The following is a 19,039-nucleotide window of genomic DNA, read 5'->3' on the forward strand; positions in this document are numbered from 1 at the left end:
AACTGGAGCCGGGGCTATCCCAAAAGCCTGTATGTGGGATATTTTTTTCCAGCTGGGCTGCCTTGTCTGGCCTTAGTGAGAAAGGATGAGCCTAGCCTCCCAGAGGCTTGATGTGTCATGGTAGGAGGTATACCCAGGGAGGCCCCTACCTGTTCTGAGAAGAGGAAGGGGGAGTGGGGGGAAGAATTGTGGAGGGGGTGACCAGGAGGGGAGCAATAAGTGGGATGTAAAGTGAATAAGTAAAAAAAAAAAAATAAACAAAAGAAATCTATATTTATAAAAACTATACAATGTAGTCAGGAGATAGAAGACATTTATTTTATAACAAAATACATAAAACTACATATAAAGTATATGACTATATTTTATATGTTGATTATACTAAAATTTGTTCATTTAACATTAGTTAAAATTAACATTAAGTTACTTATATATGAAAATATCAAGTACATGATTGAAATGAGCCTTTCTCCCCAACAGACACAGCACTTCAGGAACACATGATAACACAGGCCCACTCCAATGAGAGCTGAGGGCCTGGCTGGGTTAGGCTCCAGCTCTCTGCAACACCAAACACTAGGCCTTCATCTTTTGATTCTTGGGCCATTCTTGTGCTTCCTTTTTAGTCTGAAAAGGAAAAAGAAGAAGAGTCTATTAAATAAAGTGATCCAAGGAGGAGGTGATTCAAAGGACTGCACACCTGCCTGGGGTAGCTTGTGTACACTGGACAAAACCCAGGTCTCCTTAATTCATGCAGCCATCATGCATCTGACACAGCACTTTCAGGTTAGCGGTTGCCGAGTCCTTTATAAGAAATGAGCTCCTCCTTAGTTGATGTGGGTCTTTTCCTGCTTTTGCCTTCAGGTGGTAGTGCACCAGGCAACTCACGGCCACCTAAGCCAGCACAGGCCCTGGCTTCCCAGCTACTTGTCTCAAGCTCAAGTACAACAGGGGAACTCAGACAGGAAGAGTGAGAGAGAACTTGAGAGTGGGAAGAGCTCCAAGAGAGGGCTGTCACGGTGCTGCCTTTTCTGAGGGCCTCTATGGTTTTGGAATTGGATGGAAACTGAGGTCATCTCTATTAAGATTGGATGAGATATGGGCTGAGCTGGTAAGGAGACCACAGGCCTGCACAAGCTCCCCCTGCCTCAACAGGAAAGTTAACAATCTATTTCAGGGGAAGCGCCACTGTCCAGTCACACCAAGGCCCTGGCTGGCTTTGAACTCATTTAGCCAAGGAAGATCTTGAATTCACAATCTTACATCAATTTCCTGAGTGCCGGGATTACTGGCAACACGTGTCAGTCCTTCCAATCTTATTTCAGTTATTTAGACTTTGTTTAGCACAGGTTTTAGTACACAGCAAAACCAAAGGGCAGGCTTAGATATGTCCCCCGCCCCCATTGCAACACACGATGGTCTTGAACTCTAGCCGAAGATGGCATTAAACTTCCGATCCTACATCCATCTCCTAACTGTTCAGATTATCCACATGAGCTACTGTACCCTGTTTATGCAATGCAAACCCCCTGGACTTCTTGAGTGCTCAGCACTCTCCAGGTGAGCTGCCCCTCTCCATACCCACATCCTTCACCACAGTGGTACATCTGCTATAGCTGCTGAAGCCAGAGTGTATGTTAGAGTCACTGCTGGTACAAAGACTTTGGTTTTGGGCAAATATCTAAAGCTATGTATATGTCACTAGAGTATTATACAGAATGATTTCAGTGCCCATAAGACATGCTCATGGGAGAGGATGCTCTATGTTTTTCTTATATTGTTTCTGGCTAGCTTTGGGTACTTAGCATTATTAGGACTGGCTGTGTAAGTTAGGTTGTGAATTATTCCTGATTGGCTTTAAACCAGCAAGCCCCACATGACCCTGAACTTCTGATATGCCTGTCTCCATTTCCCAAGTGCTGAAAATGTGGTTTGCTCTCCCTTATCTGATTTATGTGACACTTGAGATGGAACCCAGGGCTTCCTGCACGCTAGGTAAACACTCCTACTAAATCAATCAAGAGTTACATTCTCAACCCCCAAACTGGGAATTGTTTCTAATTTTTGAAAAAAGATGATGGAAAATTGATATAATTTCATTCTTAAAGGTTTGGTAGAATTTACCAGGTAAATCATTTGGGTCTAGTTTTTGTTTTTTGAGATAGGGTTTCTCTATATAGCCTTGGCTGTCCTGGATGTAGACCAGGCTAGTCTTGAACTCAGAGATCCACCTGCCTTTGCCTCCCAAATGCTGGGCTTAAAGGTGTTTGTCACCACTGCCTGGTCTTATTGTTTTGATAGATATAAGTCAATTCACATTTAAAAACACTTATTTTTATTATTCTCCATTTTGTATACGTGTGCTTATGTGTAGATATGGGCACTTGAGCGTAGGATCCCCTGGAGCTGGAGGTATAGATGGCTGTGAGTCACCTGACTAGGGTACTGAGAACCGATCTTGGTTCTTATGCTGAGCCATCTCTTCTGCTAGTTTCTGATTAGGTTTATTAATAGGAAGCAGAGAGGGTTTGCAGGTGCAGAGAGAGAGAGAAGCTGGGTATAATTCCCTTTTTTGTCTGGTTATAGTTTGATAATAACTAAGGTCTGTGACCACAGCAGCAGAGTTTCCACAGAAAGTCTATCATCTCTTAGGTCCTTCTGAGTCCTGGGAATGGTTATAGCATTGCACAATTCCTGTCTGTTTTATCACTTGGTTTCCATGTGCTTGTAGCAGCAGTTCTCTCAGATTGTGGCATGTCCCCTTAAGGGGCCTTGGCTGTAGTACCTGGCCTCATAGGGTTGTTAGGAGAGTAAATGGCACAGTGCATAAAAACACTTAACCCTCAACGGTTTAAGTACAGGCACTCCACAGTCCCCTTTGTCTCTCCCTTCTGCTTTTTTTTTTTTTTTGGTTTTTCGAGACAGGGTTTCTCTGTGTAGCCCTGGCTGTCCTGGAACTCACTCGGTAGACCAGGCTAGCCTCGAACTCAGAAATCCGCCTGCCTCTGCCTCCCAAGTGCTGGGATTAAAGGCGTGCGCCACCACCGCCCGGCCCTTCTGCTTTTTTGAGACAGTTTGCTGCTAAGATGAGACTGGTCTGTAACTGGTGGTCATCCTGCCTTAGGCTTCAGTTCAAGGTCACCCCAACTCTAGCAGGGCTGCTCTGAACCTCAGGATTTCTTTTAGTGCTCCTGAAGCCTCTACAAGGGTATCTGCTATTGAGATAGAGTCTCACATAGCCCATGCAGGTCGCAATCAGCTATGTTGTTGGATTGGTGATGTGCCCAGCACTTGGAAAGCAGAGGGAGGAAGACCAAGAGCCAAAATGGACACATAGTGAATTCAAGGCCAGCCTGTGCCACATTCGACTGTATCTTCCTTCCAAAGGGAGTGCGACAAGAAGCAGCCGCGTAGCTGAGGCTGGTTTTGAGATGCTGATCTTCATGCCCTCAGTTCCTAAGGACTAGGATTACAGCACAGCCGCCATGCCTGGTTTTGAGGACTGATTCTAGGGCTTCATGACTGCGAGGCAAGTGCCCTACAACGGAGCCACACACGCAGGCCCAAGCTCTGCACTTAGCTAAGTCATTACAGTTTACCCGAGTCATCTACTTAATAAGTTGTGCATTCTCTGTGGGAAGTCAGAAAATGATGTTCAATAAAGGGTGGTTTAATGAACAAATATATCTCTACTGTTAATTTTTAATCTAAATGTGATCTATAATAATGAGAGTATTTGGCAGCAGGCCTCTATGTAAGACCAAGTTTTGATACTGGATAAAATTGGATATTAATTGGATTAAAAATCTGGATATCCAATTAATATTTCTTAAAAAAACTTTTAAAGGTGAAGCAGATTGTTTTGGAACTTTTTCTGATTGAGATTCAAGTCAAGCTTTATAAAGATTACATTTTAAAATAATTTCTGTGTATTGTTGACATTTGATAAGTATTAGAAAGAACTTAATTTTAAACTTATTTATTGTAAGCTCCCACCCCCCCGGCCCCCAGTTTTTCTAGACAGGATTTCTCCATGTCGAAGAAATGGCTGCCCTGACTCACTTTAGACCAGGCTGGCTTTGAACTCACAGAGATCCACTTGCACGCACCACCACGCCCAGCTTTAAATTTTTTTTTTTTTGGATAGGGTCAATGGTGCATTTCTTTAATTCCAGCAATTGGAAGGCAAAGACAGGTGGATCTCTCAGAGTTCCAGGCTTGGATGATCTATTCAGATTTTCAGGCCAGCAAAATCTACAAAGTGAGACCCTGTCTTAAAAGGGGGAAAACAAAATAAAAAAGAAAGAAAAGCCATCTATCCATCCACCCATCATCCACCCATCCATCATCCATCCATCCATCCATCCATCATCCATCTATCCATCCATCCATCCATCCATCCATCCATTATCCATCCATCCATCCATCCATCCATCCATCCATCCATCCATCCATCCATCCTGTAGTACAGCTCCATCTCCCTGTACTCCCTTTAAGTCTACTTCCATTGATTGGAACGCATTACCCTATCTTCCCTAATGTGTCTCATGGGGAGGGTCTGTCATCTCCTCCAGTCTGTTTCTAAAGCTGTCAATTCTCCCGCTTCAGTATATTGTGAATTTCTGTTGAATTATGAAACAGATAATCTTGTTTCTGCTTCCCAAGGGCTGGGATTACAACCACGAACCACTATGTCCAGTTGAAACTATTTTTTTTTATTAGAGATATAACATACATGAATGAAGCTTGAAGACACTACACAGAGTGAAATAAACCAGAAAGATAAATCTAAATTAGATAAATTCCCATGAGCAGAGAGTAGGATTATGGTTACCAATGGCTGGAGAAGGAAAGGGGAGTTATTTAATGGTCTAGAGCTTCAGTTCTACATAACAGAAAAATATTCAGAGATTTGTCTTATAAGATTGTATATACTGAACACTACTAAACTATACACGTGAAATGGTTAAGATGGCAGAATATACATTTTGTATTACAATAGAGAAAAAGGAAAGTGTAAGCTTTTAGACAAAACACCTTGAGAGATGGGCTTGAGGACACGTATGTGTAATGGCAACATTAGAAGGCTTAGGATGTGGCTCTTGTTGTCAAGGCTACAGGCTGAGGATGCAGCTCCTGTTGTCAAGGCTACAGGCTGAGGATGCAGCTCCTGTTGTCAAGGCTACAGGCTGAGAATACAGCTCCTGTTGTCAAGGCTACAGGCTGAGGATGCAGCTCCTGTTGTCAAGGCTACAGGCTGAAGATACAGCTCCTGTTATCAAGGCTACAGGCTGAGGATGCAGCTCTTGTTGTCAAGGCTACAGGCTGAGGATGCAGCTCTTGTTGTCAAGGCTACAGGCTGAGGATGCAGGAGGATCAGTAAGAGCTCAAGGCTACAGGCTAAGGATGCAGCTCCTGTTGTCAAGGCTACAGGCTGAGGATGCAGGAGGATCAGTAAGAGCTCAAGGCTACAGGCTAAGGATGCAGCTCCTAGTGGTAGAGTGCTTGCATAACACACACAAAGCCCTTGGTTTGAGCCCAGCACCAGGTAAATCGGAGTGGCAACCTCAGCATTTGGCTGACAGAGACACCCAAGGGTATGTTCTACACAAGTGTCAGGCCACCCTTGGACCCCTAAGACCTTGGAGCTGGGTGAGAGATAATACTGAAAAATGTAGTATTTCCTGATAGTTACTTGAACTGTTATATCAGTCATGCATTTTGCTATATATTTTGTATTCTATAGCCTTCTATACTTAACAGCAAAGATGTTTTTACTACCATCTTTAAATGGTAGTAAAAGATCCATCTTTAAATGGATATTTTAAATGGTAGTTTTAGAATACTACCATTTAAAAATTCCCCCAAGGCCTGGGCAGTGGTGGCTTATGTCTTTAATCCCAGCAGTTTGGAGGCAGAGGCAAGTAGATCTCTGAGTTCGAGGCCAGCCTCATCTGGAGAGTGAGTTTCAGGACAGCGCTATACGCAGAGGAGCCTTGTGTGGGAAAGAACAGAATCTGTCTATGTGGTGAGTATGGTAGCTCATGCCTGTCATCCTAGCACTGACGCAGAAGCTTTGCTAAGAGTTTGGGGCTGCTCGCCACAGTGAGTTTAAGGCGATCCTGACTATAAAATGACACTATCTTAAAAACCAAAATACCAGGCTGGAGAAACCGCTCATCGGTTAAGAGCACTGACTGCTATTCCACAGGTCTTGAGTTCAATTCCACAGCAACATGGTGGTTCACAACCATCTGTAATGGGATCTGATGCTCTCTTCTGGTGTGTCTGAAGACAGCTACAGTGTACTCATATACATTAAATAAACAAACAAACAAATAATCTTAAAAAAAAAGAAAGAACAAAATACCAACCCAACCCAAGGCAAACGGAGCTAAGCCTTTCTCACTACTATATATGGGGTCGGATGGTGAGCGCCCATTCCTACAGATCTTGGGCAGGTGTTCAAGCATCACCTTTTCAGGCGGCTAGACCTTCTCACCCTCACCCTCCTTCCTGTTTTGCTTTTCTCTACAGACTATACCATGCTCTCACACCCTCATAGTTTACTCTGAGTCTTGCAGGCAGGGTCTCACTGGCTGCAAGGAGCTTAGACTCCTTGAACTGGCAAGTCTCCTACCTCTGCCTTCTGAGTGTTGGGATCACAGCACATCAGGCTGAGCTCTTTACCACAGCTCTGAATTTTGGGCAAACCCAGGGCCTGGTGCATGCTGGATTAATGCTCTATCACTGAGCTCCATCCCTGCCTGTGCTAGACACACAAAAGCTGCATAAATGTCTCAGTATGTAATTTATAGTATTCAAATCGGAGTGAATCCCTTAAAATATTTATTGTGAAAGAAGAAAACTCAGTCTATTTTTGTGTTGACTTAAAGTCTATCTTCATCTGGAGTATAAACAGGGGTTTCTAACCCACTGGCCTATGCCATTACTCAGCACAAGAAATGAAGGGATGCAGCCTGGATCTGCCACAACAGACACTGCTCAGTTCTATGTAAGTCTGAGCATGCGGTCTGAGAGTTGATACACAGTGTTTCTCAGATGTTCGTATGAAAGAGCATACAGGACAACAGGGCTAGAGCATGGCTGTAACTAAACCAGGAAGCAAGGTTCTTGACCAGAAAGACAGCATGCAACTCTACGGAATGGTCCAAACAGGAAGGCACAGAAGTAACACATTCAGTTGTATGAAGTTAAACTCATTTGTATTTAGATCCTACATAGCCCTGGCAGGCCTGGATTTGTGGTAATCCTCTTGCCTCTGCCTCGTCTGCAATGACATGTGTGTATCATCACGTCTAGCCATTGGGAAATGTCTGCCTTAGCTCACATAGCGATTGTAATTTATGCTTCCTAGAATTCCATTAGGACTGAACCTATGACTTCTCATCTACCTAGCATCTTATCTTACTCTTGCTGGTTACTACCAAAACGTGAACAAATGTCAAGAAAATTATGGTGGTTTTGATAGGTTGACTTGACTCATAAAATGAGGAAGTCTTTATTTCCAGATAGTTTATCTACTGATGTGTTATTACTAGTACATTAGCAAAGCTTTAACTTCTAGAAATTATTTTGGAGTGGATTATAAGTTTCTAATCTATTACCAACTCTTGATTAGTATGAAGTGATCAGTATAACATGGACCATGGATTAACAGGTATGCCCATGGTCTGCTTGTATATGGGTTAGATACTAAATTAGATATTTTAATAGAAATAAACAATACAAAGAAATATAAGCACATTATAATAGAGTCTGGGTGTAGCACACAAAGGCAAGTCATTCAGTGTTGGACCCTTTAAAAACTTTTCGAACTCTGAACAGACCATGGATAACATTTTTGGGCATAATGATTCAGATATACAAGTAGCTATTCTTTATTTTGGTAATTCCATCTTTAGATAAACAGTGGTATCTCTTTTATTCTACTATCCTAACAGTTTTTGTGTGTAACTAAGTTTGATATGCCTCCTTCAGTTATTAACACAATTAACCTTTTAAGTAAGAAGAGTCCCTGGCCCCTGCCCAAAGAGGGTTTCTGAGATCCACTGCTCCTGCCTCCTGAGTGCTGGGATTAAAGGCATGTGCAATCACTGCCTGGCAGAGAGTCCTTATTTTAAATTCACCACTCACATAAGTTCTTTCAGATGAAGCCAATTTCCATTTATTTATGTATGTAACATTATTGAGACATACTTAATGATTATCTTTTATTACTGTGAACACTGCTTTAATTATTATGTGCTTGCACTTGCTTAAGCTAATTATATTTATAATTTTATAGAGAAACAGTACAAATTAATAAAAATACTTTAATTGGTACAATGTTAACAGGTCCCAAAGTAAACCACTCCACATTTTGTAAGGCACTCAGAGAGCTGCTGTGAAAACACATGACCAGATTAACTGGGAGCCTACCAGAAGTAACTCATTAGTTCCAGGGGGATTTTGGAGCCGATGAACTGATAAGACAAAAACCTTTGTGTCATCTAGACGTAGCCAGCTAAGGCATGAATGTCTAACTTGGGGATTCTAACACAGTGAGCAAGTTTGTTAAAATGAGCAGGAAGAGTGACTGATAAAAGCAGACAAATAAGCCTGCTGGCTTACTCCTGGCATCCAGACAAAGAGCTGGGGATTGAGACTCTATTAGTGTTTAACCAGCACAACTTCTAAGGAGGAGAAAGACTGTGTTTAGTAGACATAATTACTCTGTTTTCTAAAATGCTACAGGCTAGGACACAAATATGGATTTTTAAGTCTTCATAGGTAGAGCCCAACTTCAAGGAGTTCCAGTTGGTCTGGGTTTATATGGACAAAACTTGAGACTGTCTGGGATCATTCGTCCCTTACTTCCGCATCCCAACGTCACTCAGAAATTTATTTCAAAGGGTTTTACACTAAACTATATACGGAAGAGGCTATGGTAGTATTTCTGACTTTAGAAATAAAAATTAAATCTTTTTTTTTTTCCAGATAGGTTCTCTCATTCTGTAGTGCAGGCTAGTCTGAAATTCACTATGTAACTCATGTTGGCCTCAAACTTAAGGCTAGCCTCTTGCCTCAGCCTCTCAAGTACTGAGAACACAGGGAGATATCATGCCCAACTGAGCTGCAGGCTTCTGAGTGAGAGGTCCCCATTGGGTGCTGCTAGTTGCATAGGCACTGCTAACTCTGGTTTGCAGATGGTGCTCACTTTCTAGAGCTTAGTTCCTTACTGAGTATGTAATGCTGGTTTCAGAGCTACTTAGACAAGCGAACTGGAGAGATAAGAACTGATTTCTTCCCCGGCATACAGCAAGCGTGTGCTGACACAGTGGACGTGGACAGAATGTACAGAAGGCATCTGGAGACAAGGGCTGTGCTGAGGTCAGAGGAAGGAAGGAGCCTACACTAGGCACAATGGATGGGGGCTCGGTGGCCATGGCTGCTGAGCTCCCCAAGCTGCCCCTTAAGGAGAGCGCTCAGATGACCTGCTGCTCTCCCTGGCCTACATTTCTGCACAGTGTACCCTTACAGTAGGGTTCCTTTGTTTGATGAAGACTGAAGCTTTCCCATTTTTTTAAAATGGGAAGCTAAAACTTGGGGGTAGTATGAGTCTGTAATCCCAGCATCTGCAGGCAGAGACAGACATATGAGTTGGCTAGCCTAGCAAAGCCTATCTGTGAGATCCTTCTAAACATTCAACAGCTGGAACTGTAGCTCAGAGCAGACTCCTTGCCATACACATGTAAAAGAAGGGTTTCAGTCCCTAGCACGGAGGAAAGGAGGTTAGATGACATAATCACAAAGTATCTTCACATCACTCATCTTGGGAAGCCAGAGCTGTGTGTGTAAAGAGAAGGCTGGCATCACAATTCCTGTGCTCAACTCCTTTTTATAAGCATGTAGAGAACTTCAATTTCTTTTTAAAGTTCAAGGGCTCACTGAACAAAATATCAAAGAAAACTTTTCTGGTTTTGAGTCTTGTAGGACTGCAAGTTAAACCTCATGTTTTCTCTTGGACGACCATCTTGAAGCAGAGTAATTACTAAAGGTACTGTCTGTTGCCTTTTTACTCCTTTTTGTATTATTTGCTGAAACACATATATTTCAACATTTCCTAAAGTGCTTTCTATACACGTCTCCATCTCTTTCTTTAAGCTAGGGAGGGTTTCACTATGTAGTTCACTATGGGGATAAGGTTGGCCTTAGAATCCTGAGTGCACCGACTCTGCCTCCCACATTCTGGGGCTACAGGTGTGCTAGCCAACGCCCCTTTTATTTTTTGGCTCTCCAACACTTTTTAATTATATTTTAAAAATTATTTTTGATCTTTTTCTCTCTTTTCTCCCTTCATCTCCGTCACCCACTTTGCCACCTTCCCCCACAATAAACCTCTCTCTCGTGGAAAAAAAATTATTTTCAGATAGGGTCTCATCAAAGTTGACCACACTGGTTTAGAATTTACAATTCCCCTGCCCAAGCCTCTCAAGTGTCTGAGATGGCAGGCACACACTGGTTAGCATGGACTGTTTTTATTCTGCAGGAGAGACTCAGAACACAACATTTTTTACCGAACAGGAGCAGGTGCTATTTTTTGCCCTTTTTATTCTTAGGCAAATTAAACATGATTTTCTGAGGAGGCCACTGTGGGGGGGGGGGGGGGAATAAAGTGCTTGCCATACATGCACATGCACGAGGACCCGAGTGTGGATTCCTAGAATCCACTACAGTGGGATGCAGTGATGCAAGTCTAGAATCTCAGAGTCCTAGGCATGAGATGGGAGATAGAGACTGAAAAATCCCAGGAAGCTTGAGGGCCAGGAGCAGAAAACAAGAGACGCAATGTTGTCCTCCAACCCCCATATATGTATGTGGCTCACATGACCACAATGAACATGCACAGACATAGCAGTATCATGTGCATACCCAAAATGAAAAAATCAGTTAGAATAACATTTTGAGTCCTGTAGGTGGGAGAAGGAAAAATGTAGACTTAGGATAATTTCTAAACAAGTTCAATATGCTAGTTAGAAACATAAAATTCAACTCTCATCTAATGTATACATTTAGAAAATGGATTAATAAAGTTATTGCTAGACCGTTGCATAATACTATCCAAATTAGTTTAAAACAAATATGATGGAAAAGAAAAAATATAGTGAGAATCAGAGATTAAAATTCTAAATATTTTTAGCTGTACTTACAAACAGTGTTGGCTTGGGTTTAAATATATTATCTTCATGTTCTCTTGGCATGTTCAAAGTCTTTGCTTGATTTTCTGTCCTACTTTTTGATTCCATTTTTGTAAGAAGTAAGTTGTTCTCAGAATGTTTACTACACATATTAGTGATGATCTGCTTCATAGCTGCAAATTCCTGTTGATATATGAAAACAAGAAAACAATAAGTATGATTTTGGCAGTCAGACTAATAATGATTGACATTAATGCATTTCTTTAAGTACATGAAATATTTAAATAATTATGTCATATATAAGTTGTGAAAGGAAAACGATGTATAACAATAATGCATATAATTCTTAAAGTAGTAAATATGACATTACTTTGGCATTGTATTGCAACTAACTTTTTTGTTTGTTTGGAGACAGGGTTTCTCTGTATAACAGCCCTGGGTGTTCTGAAACTCACTCTGTAGACCAGGCTGATCTTGAACTCAGAGATCTCCATGCCTCTGCCTCACAAGTGCTAGGTACAACACAATGGCTTTTAGTATGCTAGTGGTTGGTAGTTTTTCTGCATATTAGAGTCACACATGGAGCTTCAACAAATACCCCATGACGTGTGTGTGTCACAGGTACAGACGGTAACACAATTGCTGTGGAATGCATCTGGACTTCTACTGCAGTGTTCTGCAGACTTCTGTTGAGTAGATGGGTTAATTATTCTTTAATTGCTAGAAATGAAACCCGGGCCTTGTGCATGGCAGGTAGTCAGCCTGATGATGCTGTCCTCTTTCTGATGCCATCGATTACCTCGTGAAGTCCAAACTGAAGAAGGCAGAGAAAGAACACAGAAGCGTCCGTGTGACCATGACTTCGGTCAGTCAGTTTAGTGCAGCTTTAGCACTTCTGTAGCTGGAGGAGCCCTGGAGCCTTTTACAAACGGTAAATGGAGTTGCTAGCGTTGCCATTTCTAATTTTTCCAGTCCTGGAGATTGAGTCCAGGGCCTTGTGTATGCCAGCCCCAAGTACTTTACCACTGAGCTACACCCCATCCTGTCAAGTTGCCTTTCCAAAATATTTATTTCTTTACTTATTTCAGACAAGCGCTATGCTATGTAGTCATTACTTTGTAGCTCAGGATAGCCTGGAACTCAAGACAGTCCCATTGCCTCAGGCTTCACACTGTTGGGATTTTAAGCACATGTCACTTGGATTTTAGTTTGCCTTTTGAACAATTAATTATGCTCAATTCTTTGAAGAATTTAGAGTGAAATTTGCAACCGCATCCTTTCAAGCCTATTATTTTCTTCACAGACAAACACTGGCTAGTGGATGCTTGTGACTACTAAAAACCGACGCATCAAACCCAAATCCCTGGGGAAATGGTGAGCTACCTTATTCATCTGTAGACTAATGGTGGGCTCTGCTCTAGGTAATTCATGCCAACACACAAACTCAGGGCAACAGAAGGATGCCCTGCTCCCTGCTACTGATCTGTTTATAGATGTCAGCGATGTGTCAGAGCAAGTCCCTACAGGCCTCTCTTTTCTGGCTGTCATTAGTTCTATTTAGAACTACCTAGCTGGAGTAGATATTTTAAAACAGACTGTGGCGTTTGAGCCATGCTGCCTTACTAACTCCAGGGCCAGGGGAGGAGCTGGACCCTGCAGTGCTGGAGTCCTTCCTTTCTCCTTTCTGTAGTGCCACTGATGTCTTGCCTAAAACATACAAGACTGTGTGTGAACACAGTCACAATGGTTTGGGCCATTGTGAGACCCATTTTGCTTTCAAGATTGTCTTACTTAATTTATGGTAAAGAGTGCAGCATTGATTTAATGTTAAGCGTATTCTCAGTCGCAACAGATTTTATTTTATTGTTTTTTTTTTTTCCTTTGACAAGGTTTCTGGTAGCCCAGGCTGACCTCTAATTTTCTTTGTAGGCGAGGATGATTTTGGACTTTTGATCCCCCTGAATGCTGGAATTACAGGCTTGTACCACGTGCTTATGTGGTTATGTGTTTATGGACAGCGCCCAGGGTTTTGTGTAGCCAGGCAAGCTCTTTACCAAGTAAGCTACATCCTCAGCCTCATGGGACAGCTGAGCTTTTGCACCCCCTAATGGGAAAGGGGAAACTGATGTTTTCCTAGTCTATCAAAACCACAGAGTTTCTCTCTTGCTTTTGCTGGTGTATACAGAAGCACGTTCAAGAAACAGATTCTCCTTGATGTTGATCAGAAGATTAGAAGGGAGATTAATGTCTTTGTTTCATCTAGACTATGATTACCACAATTTGGGAAGCTAAGATCACAGTGCCACTTTCATCTGAGAGCATAAACAATATTAACATGGTCTCTGAAATCCAGAAAGAACACTTTAAAAGCAGCCACATTTGGTAAAATTTCTATTAGGATCAGATTGCTATTGTGCACACCAGAATAATGCTTACAAGATATTTCTCAGCTTTCTCATTTTTGGCTTGTATGCTGAGCTCTTAAGTTATTAATATAAACATATTAACATATACCAACACAAATGTTTATATTACTTGAATATTTACATATAATATATAATGTTTATTTCAAGTAGGGGCTCACTGCATAACCTTGTTTAGCCTGAAACTTCCTATGTAGAACAGGCTGACCTTGAACTCACAGATAGTCCTCTGACTCTGCATTAAAAATTTATTTATTTATTTATTGTTTGTTTGTTTGTTTAGCATGTGCATGTTTGTTTAGCATGTGCACTAGAGGACATGCTTATTCCATCGTTTGTGTGTGAAGGTCAGAGGAAGGGCGTTCTGTCAGCTGTGAATATTTGCTTTGTGCTGTAACATTTCTTCTAGTTCCTTATAGTTTCTAATTTTGAAGTACAGTTTACATGATTTTTTTTTTTTTTTTTTGGATGTTAGGGGCTGTTTGCCAGAATGACAAGATTCATTTGAAAAAGACAGTTGAAATATAAGACAGATATATATATATATCACCATTTGTGTGTGTATAATGATCTTTCTAGCAGGTCTCACTCTAGGGCTATCATGAAGAATGCAGAAGTCTTCCCCAAAAGTGACTGTTCCTTCATTCTGTCTAATTCTAGCTTATTCTTGGCTGACGATTAATTCAGAAAGTCATTTCCAAAACTTAAAAAAATTCTGTCTTTCTGGTATGTAAGGTTCATAAAATGATTATAATTATGAGGATGAATGAGGCAGTAATTACATTAACAAATGAAGAACTATTTGATTATAGAAATAAAACCAAGGCTAAATCAAAGACAAAACCAAACCAAACCCCTGTCTTGTGAGCTGGTACGGCAGCAACCCCAAACACTTATGATGCTAAGGAAGGGAGACTGAGAATTCAAAGCCAGCCCGAGCCACCTTTGGAGACCCCTCCCTGCCCCCACACACAAACACCCCTGTAGCATAGTCTTCTAGAATGGCAGAGTGAAAGCTAAGGAGCTGCTTATGACATTCATTACTGATGATGGTGACCGTTACTGCCCAATCTCTCTGAGAAACTGCTCTCTTGAATCCTAAAGTACACATCTTGGTCATTTACTATTAAGGATTCACAGAGTGGTGGCATGTTAGCACAGCTCAACTGTTGAGCAGCTGCTTAATGGTATTGCATAGCTGATGCCAATAAATTGCTCAAAGTTGTAAACTCTGCAAAGATGTTGGCAAGGGGACACATAGATAGCATTTCTCGATGAAAATAGCTCTGACAAGTATAATGCAAACTATGTGCTCCCCTGGAGTACAAGGAAGTATTTTTATATATGAGCAAAAACATGTTAGGACCACAGGGCCAGACAATTCTGTACATCTTTAGCTTTAGGTTATACAAGGTAGAAATTAACCTGGCTTTAAGTCAAGAACATACTTTGCATAAATTTCATTTAAAGGTACATTTTAAATTATATTATACATTTTTATTTACTTGGCTTTTTGAGGCAGGGTCTTTCTAGGTAACTGTAGAGGATCTCAAACTCATAGTGTAGCCCAGGCTAAATTTAAACTTGTGGTAATCATTCTGCCTCAGTTTCAGTATCTCCAGTGTTGGGATTACAGTTGTGAACCATTTTAAAAGGAAAGCATTTTGCTTTAGAAAATTTCAAAGACAAAAAAGGGGGCCAGCTGGCCACAGTGGTGCATGCTTTTAATCTAAGAACTTGAGAGGCAGAAGCAGGTGGATTTCTGTAAGTTCAAGGCTAGCCTGGTCTACACAGCAAGTTCCAGGACACCAGAGCTATGTAGTGAGACCCTATCTCAAACCCAAATACCAAACCAAACCAAACAAGAAAACACCAACCAATGAACCTATCAACAATCAGAGAAGCAACCAAAAAGAAATAAAAGGAAGAAACTGGGCCAGAAAGATGGCTCAATGGGTAAAGCCACTTGCTGCTAAGCCTAAGGACCTAGATTTGACTCAAAAGATCCACATGGTGGAAGGAGATAACCAACTCCCACAAGCTTGTCCTCTGACCTCCACACAGTGACTGTGGTATCCACATACTTCCCCCCACAAAATAAATACAGAATTAAAAAAAATTAAAAGGGGCTGGAGAGATGGTTCAAAGACTAAGATTTCTAGCTTATATTCTAGAGGACCCGGATTCAATTCCTGGTACCCACATGATGGCTCATAATGATCTGTAACTCCAGTCCAGGAAGGTCTGACTCCCTCTTCTGACCTCCATGGATATAACACACGCAAGTGGTGCCTAGACATATATGTAGGCAAAGGACCCATACACACACACATTTTAAAGGGAAGTGAAGAGTGTAGCGTGCTGGCTAGTTATACACACAAACATTTAAAGGGAAGTGAAGAGTGTAGCATGCTGGCTGGCTGGGTTGTTTTTTGGTCAATTTGACATAAGCTAGAATCACTATGAGGACTATTGAAGAGAAGAGTTGGGAAAATTCCTGTAGCAGACTAACCTATGGCAACCCTGTGGGACACTGTTTTTAAAAGGTAGTGACTGATGTGAGAGGGCCCAGTCCATTATGAGTGGAGCCAAAGTCAGGGCACAGTGGTCATAGGCTGTATAAAGAAGCAGGGTGAGCAATTCAGTAAGTGGCCTTCTGCCATTCTCTGCACTCAGTTCTTACCTGCAGACTCCTCTGACTTCCTTGGGCAATGGGGTAAGACCTGAGAGTTGTAAGCAGAAATCAACCCTTTCTTCCTCAGGTTGTTGTGGGTATGGAGTTTTATTACAGCAATAGTAAAGTATTTAATACATATAGCACGCTGGATTCTCTATTCACTACTTACCTTCAATACTGCTTATCATTTTATCAATTATTTACTGACTAATTTATTCACTTATTGTGGGGGACCATGTGTGCATGCATGTGTGTACCTTGAGACAAGTTTCTTTACCTGCATGTACCAGGCTAGGAGGCCTGCAAGCTTCTGTGAAAGTTCCCAGTCTTTGCTTCCACCTTGCAGCAGGAGCCCTGGGATGACAGAATGTTCACAGGTTCCGGGGCTTTAACTAAGGTCCCGTTAAAGCAACATGTGCTGTACCCCCTGAGCCATCTCTCCAGCTGCTATCTTTTTTGTTTTTTTTTCAAGGTAGAACTTCACACTGCAGCCATATTGACTTGCTGTTCACTGTATGGTTCAGGCTGGTGGGGAACTTGGGGCAATACTGCTTCAGACATCTGAACGTGAAGCTCTCAGGGCCAAATTTCAAAACTATTTTTTTGAAGCTTTATCAAACCAGATTTCACATGCTACATAATTCTTTTATTTAAAATGCTCAGAAGTTTTTTAGGACATAGAAATCCCTTATGTTACAGTGGCTGACTTAGCATTTTTCAACCTAACAATGGTGTGCAAGTGGTAAGATTTCAGTATATTATGTTCAATTCTGAACATAGTATATGACACGTGACATAACTTCTTCCTTCTCTCCACCACCTTTCCCTCTCTCCCCAACTCCTTGCAGACAAGGCTATCCTGGAAATTATCTATGTGGCCCAGAATGGCCTAGAATTTACAATCCTCTTACCACTGCTGCCTCCTGAGTGTTGGGATTACAGGCAAGCAGTACCATGCCTGGTGACAGGCAGGGAGTCTCCAGTGACAGTGGGCACTGGTTGTGAGCTGCAACTCTCAGCCAGCTGTGCAGGGGGATGTGCGATTTACAGTCCTCAGCCCAATGTGCTGTTAGTGTTCATGGGGGAGAACTCATAGTCACTGTGTTCTCCGCTCTCAGTACAGTACTAACCTAATTACTTGAGTGGCCAGTGAGATGCCTCAGTGGGGAAAGGAGCTGCTTGCCATGGAGCTTAGCAACTTGAGTTCAGGCCTGGGATCTACATGGTGGAAGGAGAGAACTGACTCCCGCAAACTGTCAACTAACGTCCACATGCATGCCCTGGCAAGTGCAAGTGTGTGTGCACACGCACAGGCACACGCACGCATGCACATGGCATGAGATAATCAACACCTTAATACAGAATAGGCTTTATGTTTGATAACTTTGTACAATGTTCTTAGAACATTCAAAGTTAGCAACCTTGAATGTTTGGTAAATTATTTTAAATGTATTTTTACTTAGCATATTTTATTTTATTATTTGTAAATTTAAAATTTAATTAATTTTTTATTGCCAACATGAATTAATTTTTAATTATACATTCACGAGTGTTTGGTCTGCATATTCTTTTTTTTTATTTTATATTTTATTTACATTTAAGATGCCATCCCCTTTCCACATTTCCCCTCCCTAGAACACCCCTGTCCCATGCCCCCCCTTTCCTTTTTGCTTTTATACGTTTTTTTTTTTTTAATGTTAATCAAAGGATTTATAAGTTTGGTAATCTTAGCATATTTTAAAACTATGGTAAATCTACTGAAACATAACTCCACTGTAAGTCTAGGAATATCTGTATTTACAGGTACCAGCAGCATTGTTAATTTTAATTCTCGTATTAAAAGAAATCGATTTTTTTTAAAAGAAAGAAATCTGATGCTGGCTGGGCACAGGGACACACATATGCCTTAATCCGAGTACTTTGGAAGTGGAGATAGGAGGATGAGGATTCAAGGTTATTCCTGGCTCCAGAGCTCAGTGCCACCGGCCTAGCATGTGCAAAGCGCTGGGTCCCCCACCCTGCCCATTTAGTTTAATTAAAAGTTACTTATTCCAGGCACGATGTTGTGGCAAACACCTTAATCCTAGCACTAGGGAGGCAGAGGTGGAGGTAGGTGATCTCTGAGTCTAAGGCCAGTCTGGTCTATAGAGTGAGTTTCAGGATAGCTGGGGCTGTAATATACAGAGACTCTAGCTCTAAAAGTTACTTATTCCATATTCTAAGACTTCAGTTACAGAAGGAAACAATAGCCAAAATAGCTTTTATATGGCAAAGTGTCAGAAACTGGTATCAGTATATGTTTCAGAATTCTTCAGCCTGACTCTTAAGTGGTTAATCTTATTTGTAGGGCACGCTCACATTAGCACTGACTGTCCTCACAGTGTACGGTGTGCAGGCGGAGGACATGAAGAGACAGGGACTAGTATTCACTGAACATTCCCAATGTGCCAGGCTTCATATTGTCTATTAGAAAAAATTTAATTTTGGCTATTATATAAGAAGTAAATACTATCTCAGTTTTTAAAATGAGGATTAGTAGGCTGGATTAGTAGTCAAGTTCATTTTGTTACTAAGAAGAGAAAACAGTATTCAAATGTAGGGTTTTTCTGGGTTCAAAGTATAAATTATGTATACAATCAAGGGCTTCTGTTAAGGCCTTTGAAACATAATGTCAGGTTTGAAAGGTAGCTCACATTATATAACCCAGACCCACACACAATTAAAATACTCCCTCTACA

General features: G+C 41.4%; 1 protein-coding gene across 4 annotated transcripts in view; it reads right to left on the reverse strand.

Moving 5' to 3' along the window:
- Nucleotides 1–296: 296 nt before the first annotated feature.
- The window catches only part of Pibf1 (progesterone immunomodulatory binding factor 1), a 159,803-nt gene continuing 141,060 nt past the window's right edge, over nucleotides 297–19,039 (reverse strand). For all 4 annotated transcript variants that reach the window (XR_013109239.1, XM_076930667.1, XM_076930668.1 and 1 more), the window contains 2 exons: nucleotides 11,214–11,384; nucleotides 297–627 (listed from right to left, as the gene is read on the reverse strand). Coding sequence is in view for 3 of the 4 variants with exons in the window: in XM_076930667.1 (XP_076786782.1) it covers nucleotides 577–627; nucleotides 11,214–11,384 (222 nt within the window). In the remaining variant the exon portion in view is untranslated. The remainder of the gene's footprint in view (nucleotides 628–11,213; nucleotides 11,385–19,039) is intronic.

Source organism: Arvicanthis niloticus, chromosome 3, assembly GCF_011762505.2.
Source record: "Arvicanthis niloticus isolate mArvNil1 chromosome 3, mArvNil1.pat.X, whole genome shotgun sequence".
NCBI classification, from domain to species: domain Eukaryota; kingdom Metazoa; phylum Chordata; class Mammalia; order Rodentia; family Muridae; genus Arvicanthis; species Arvicanthis niloticus.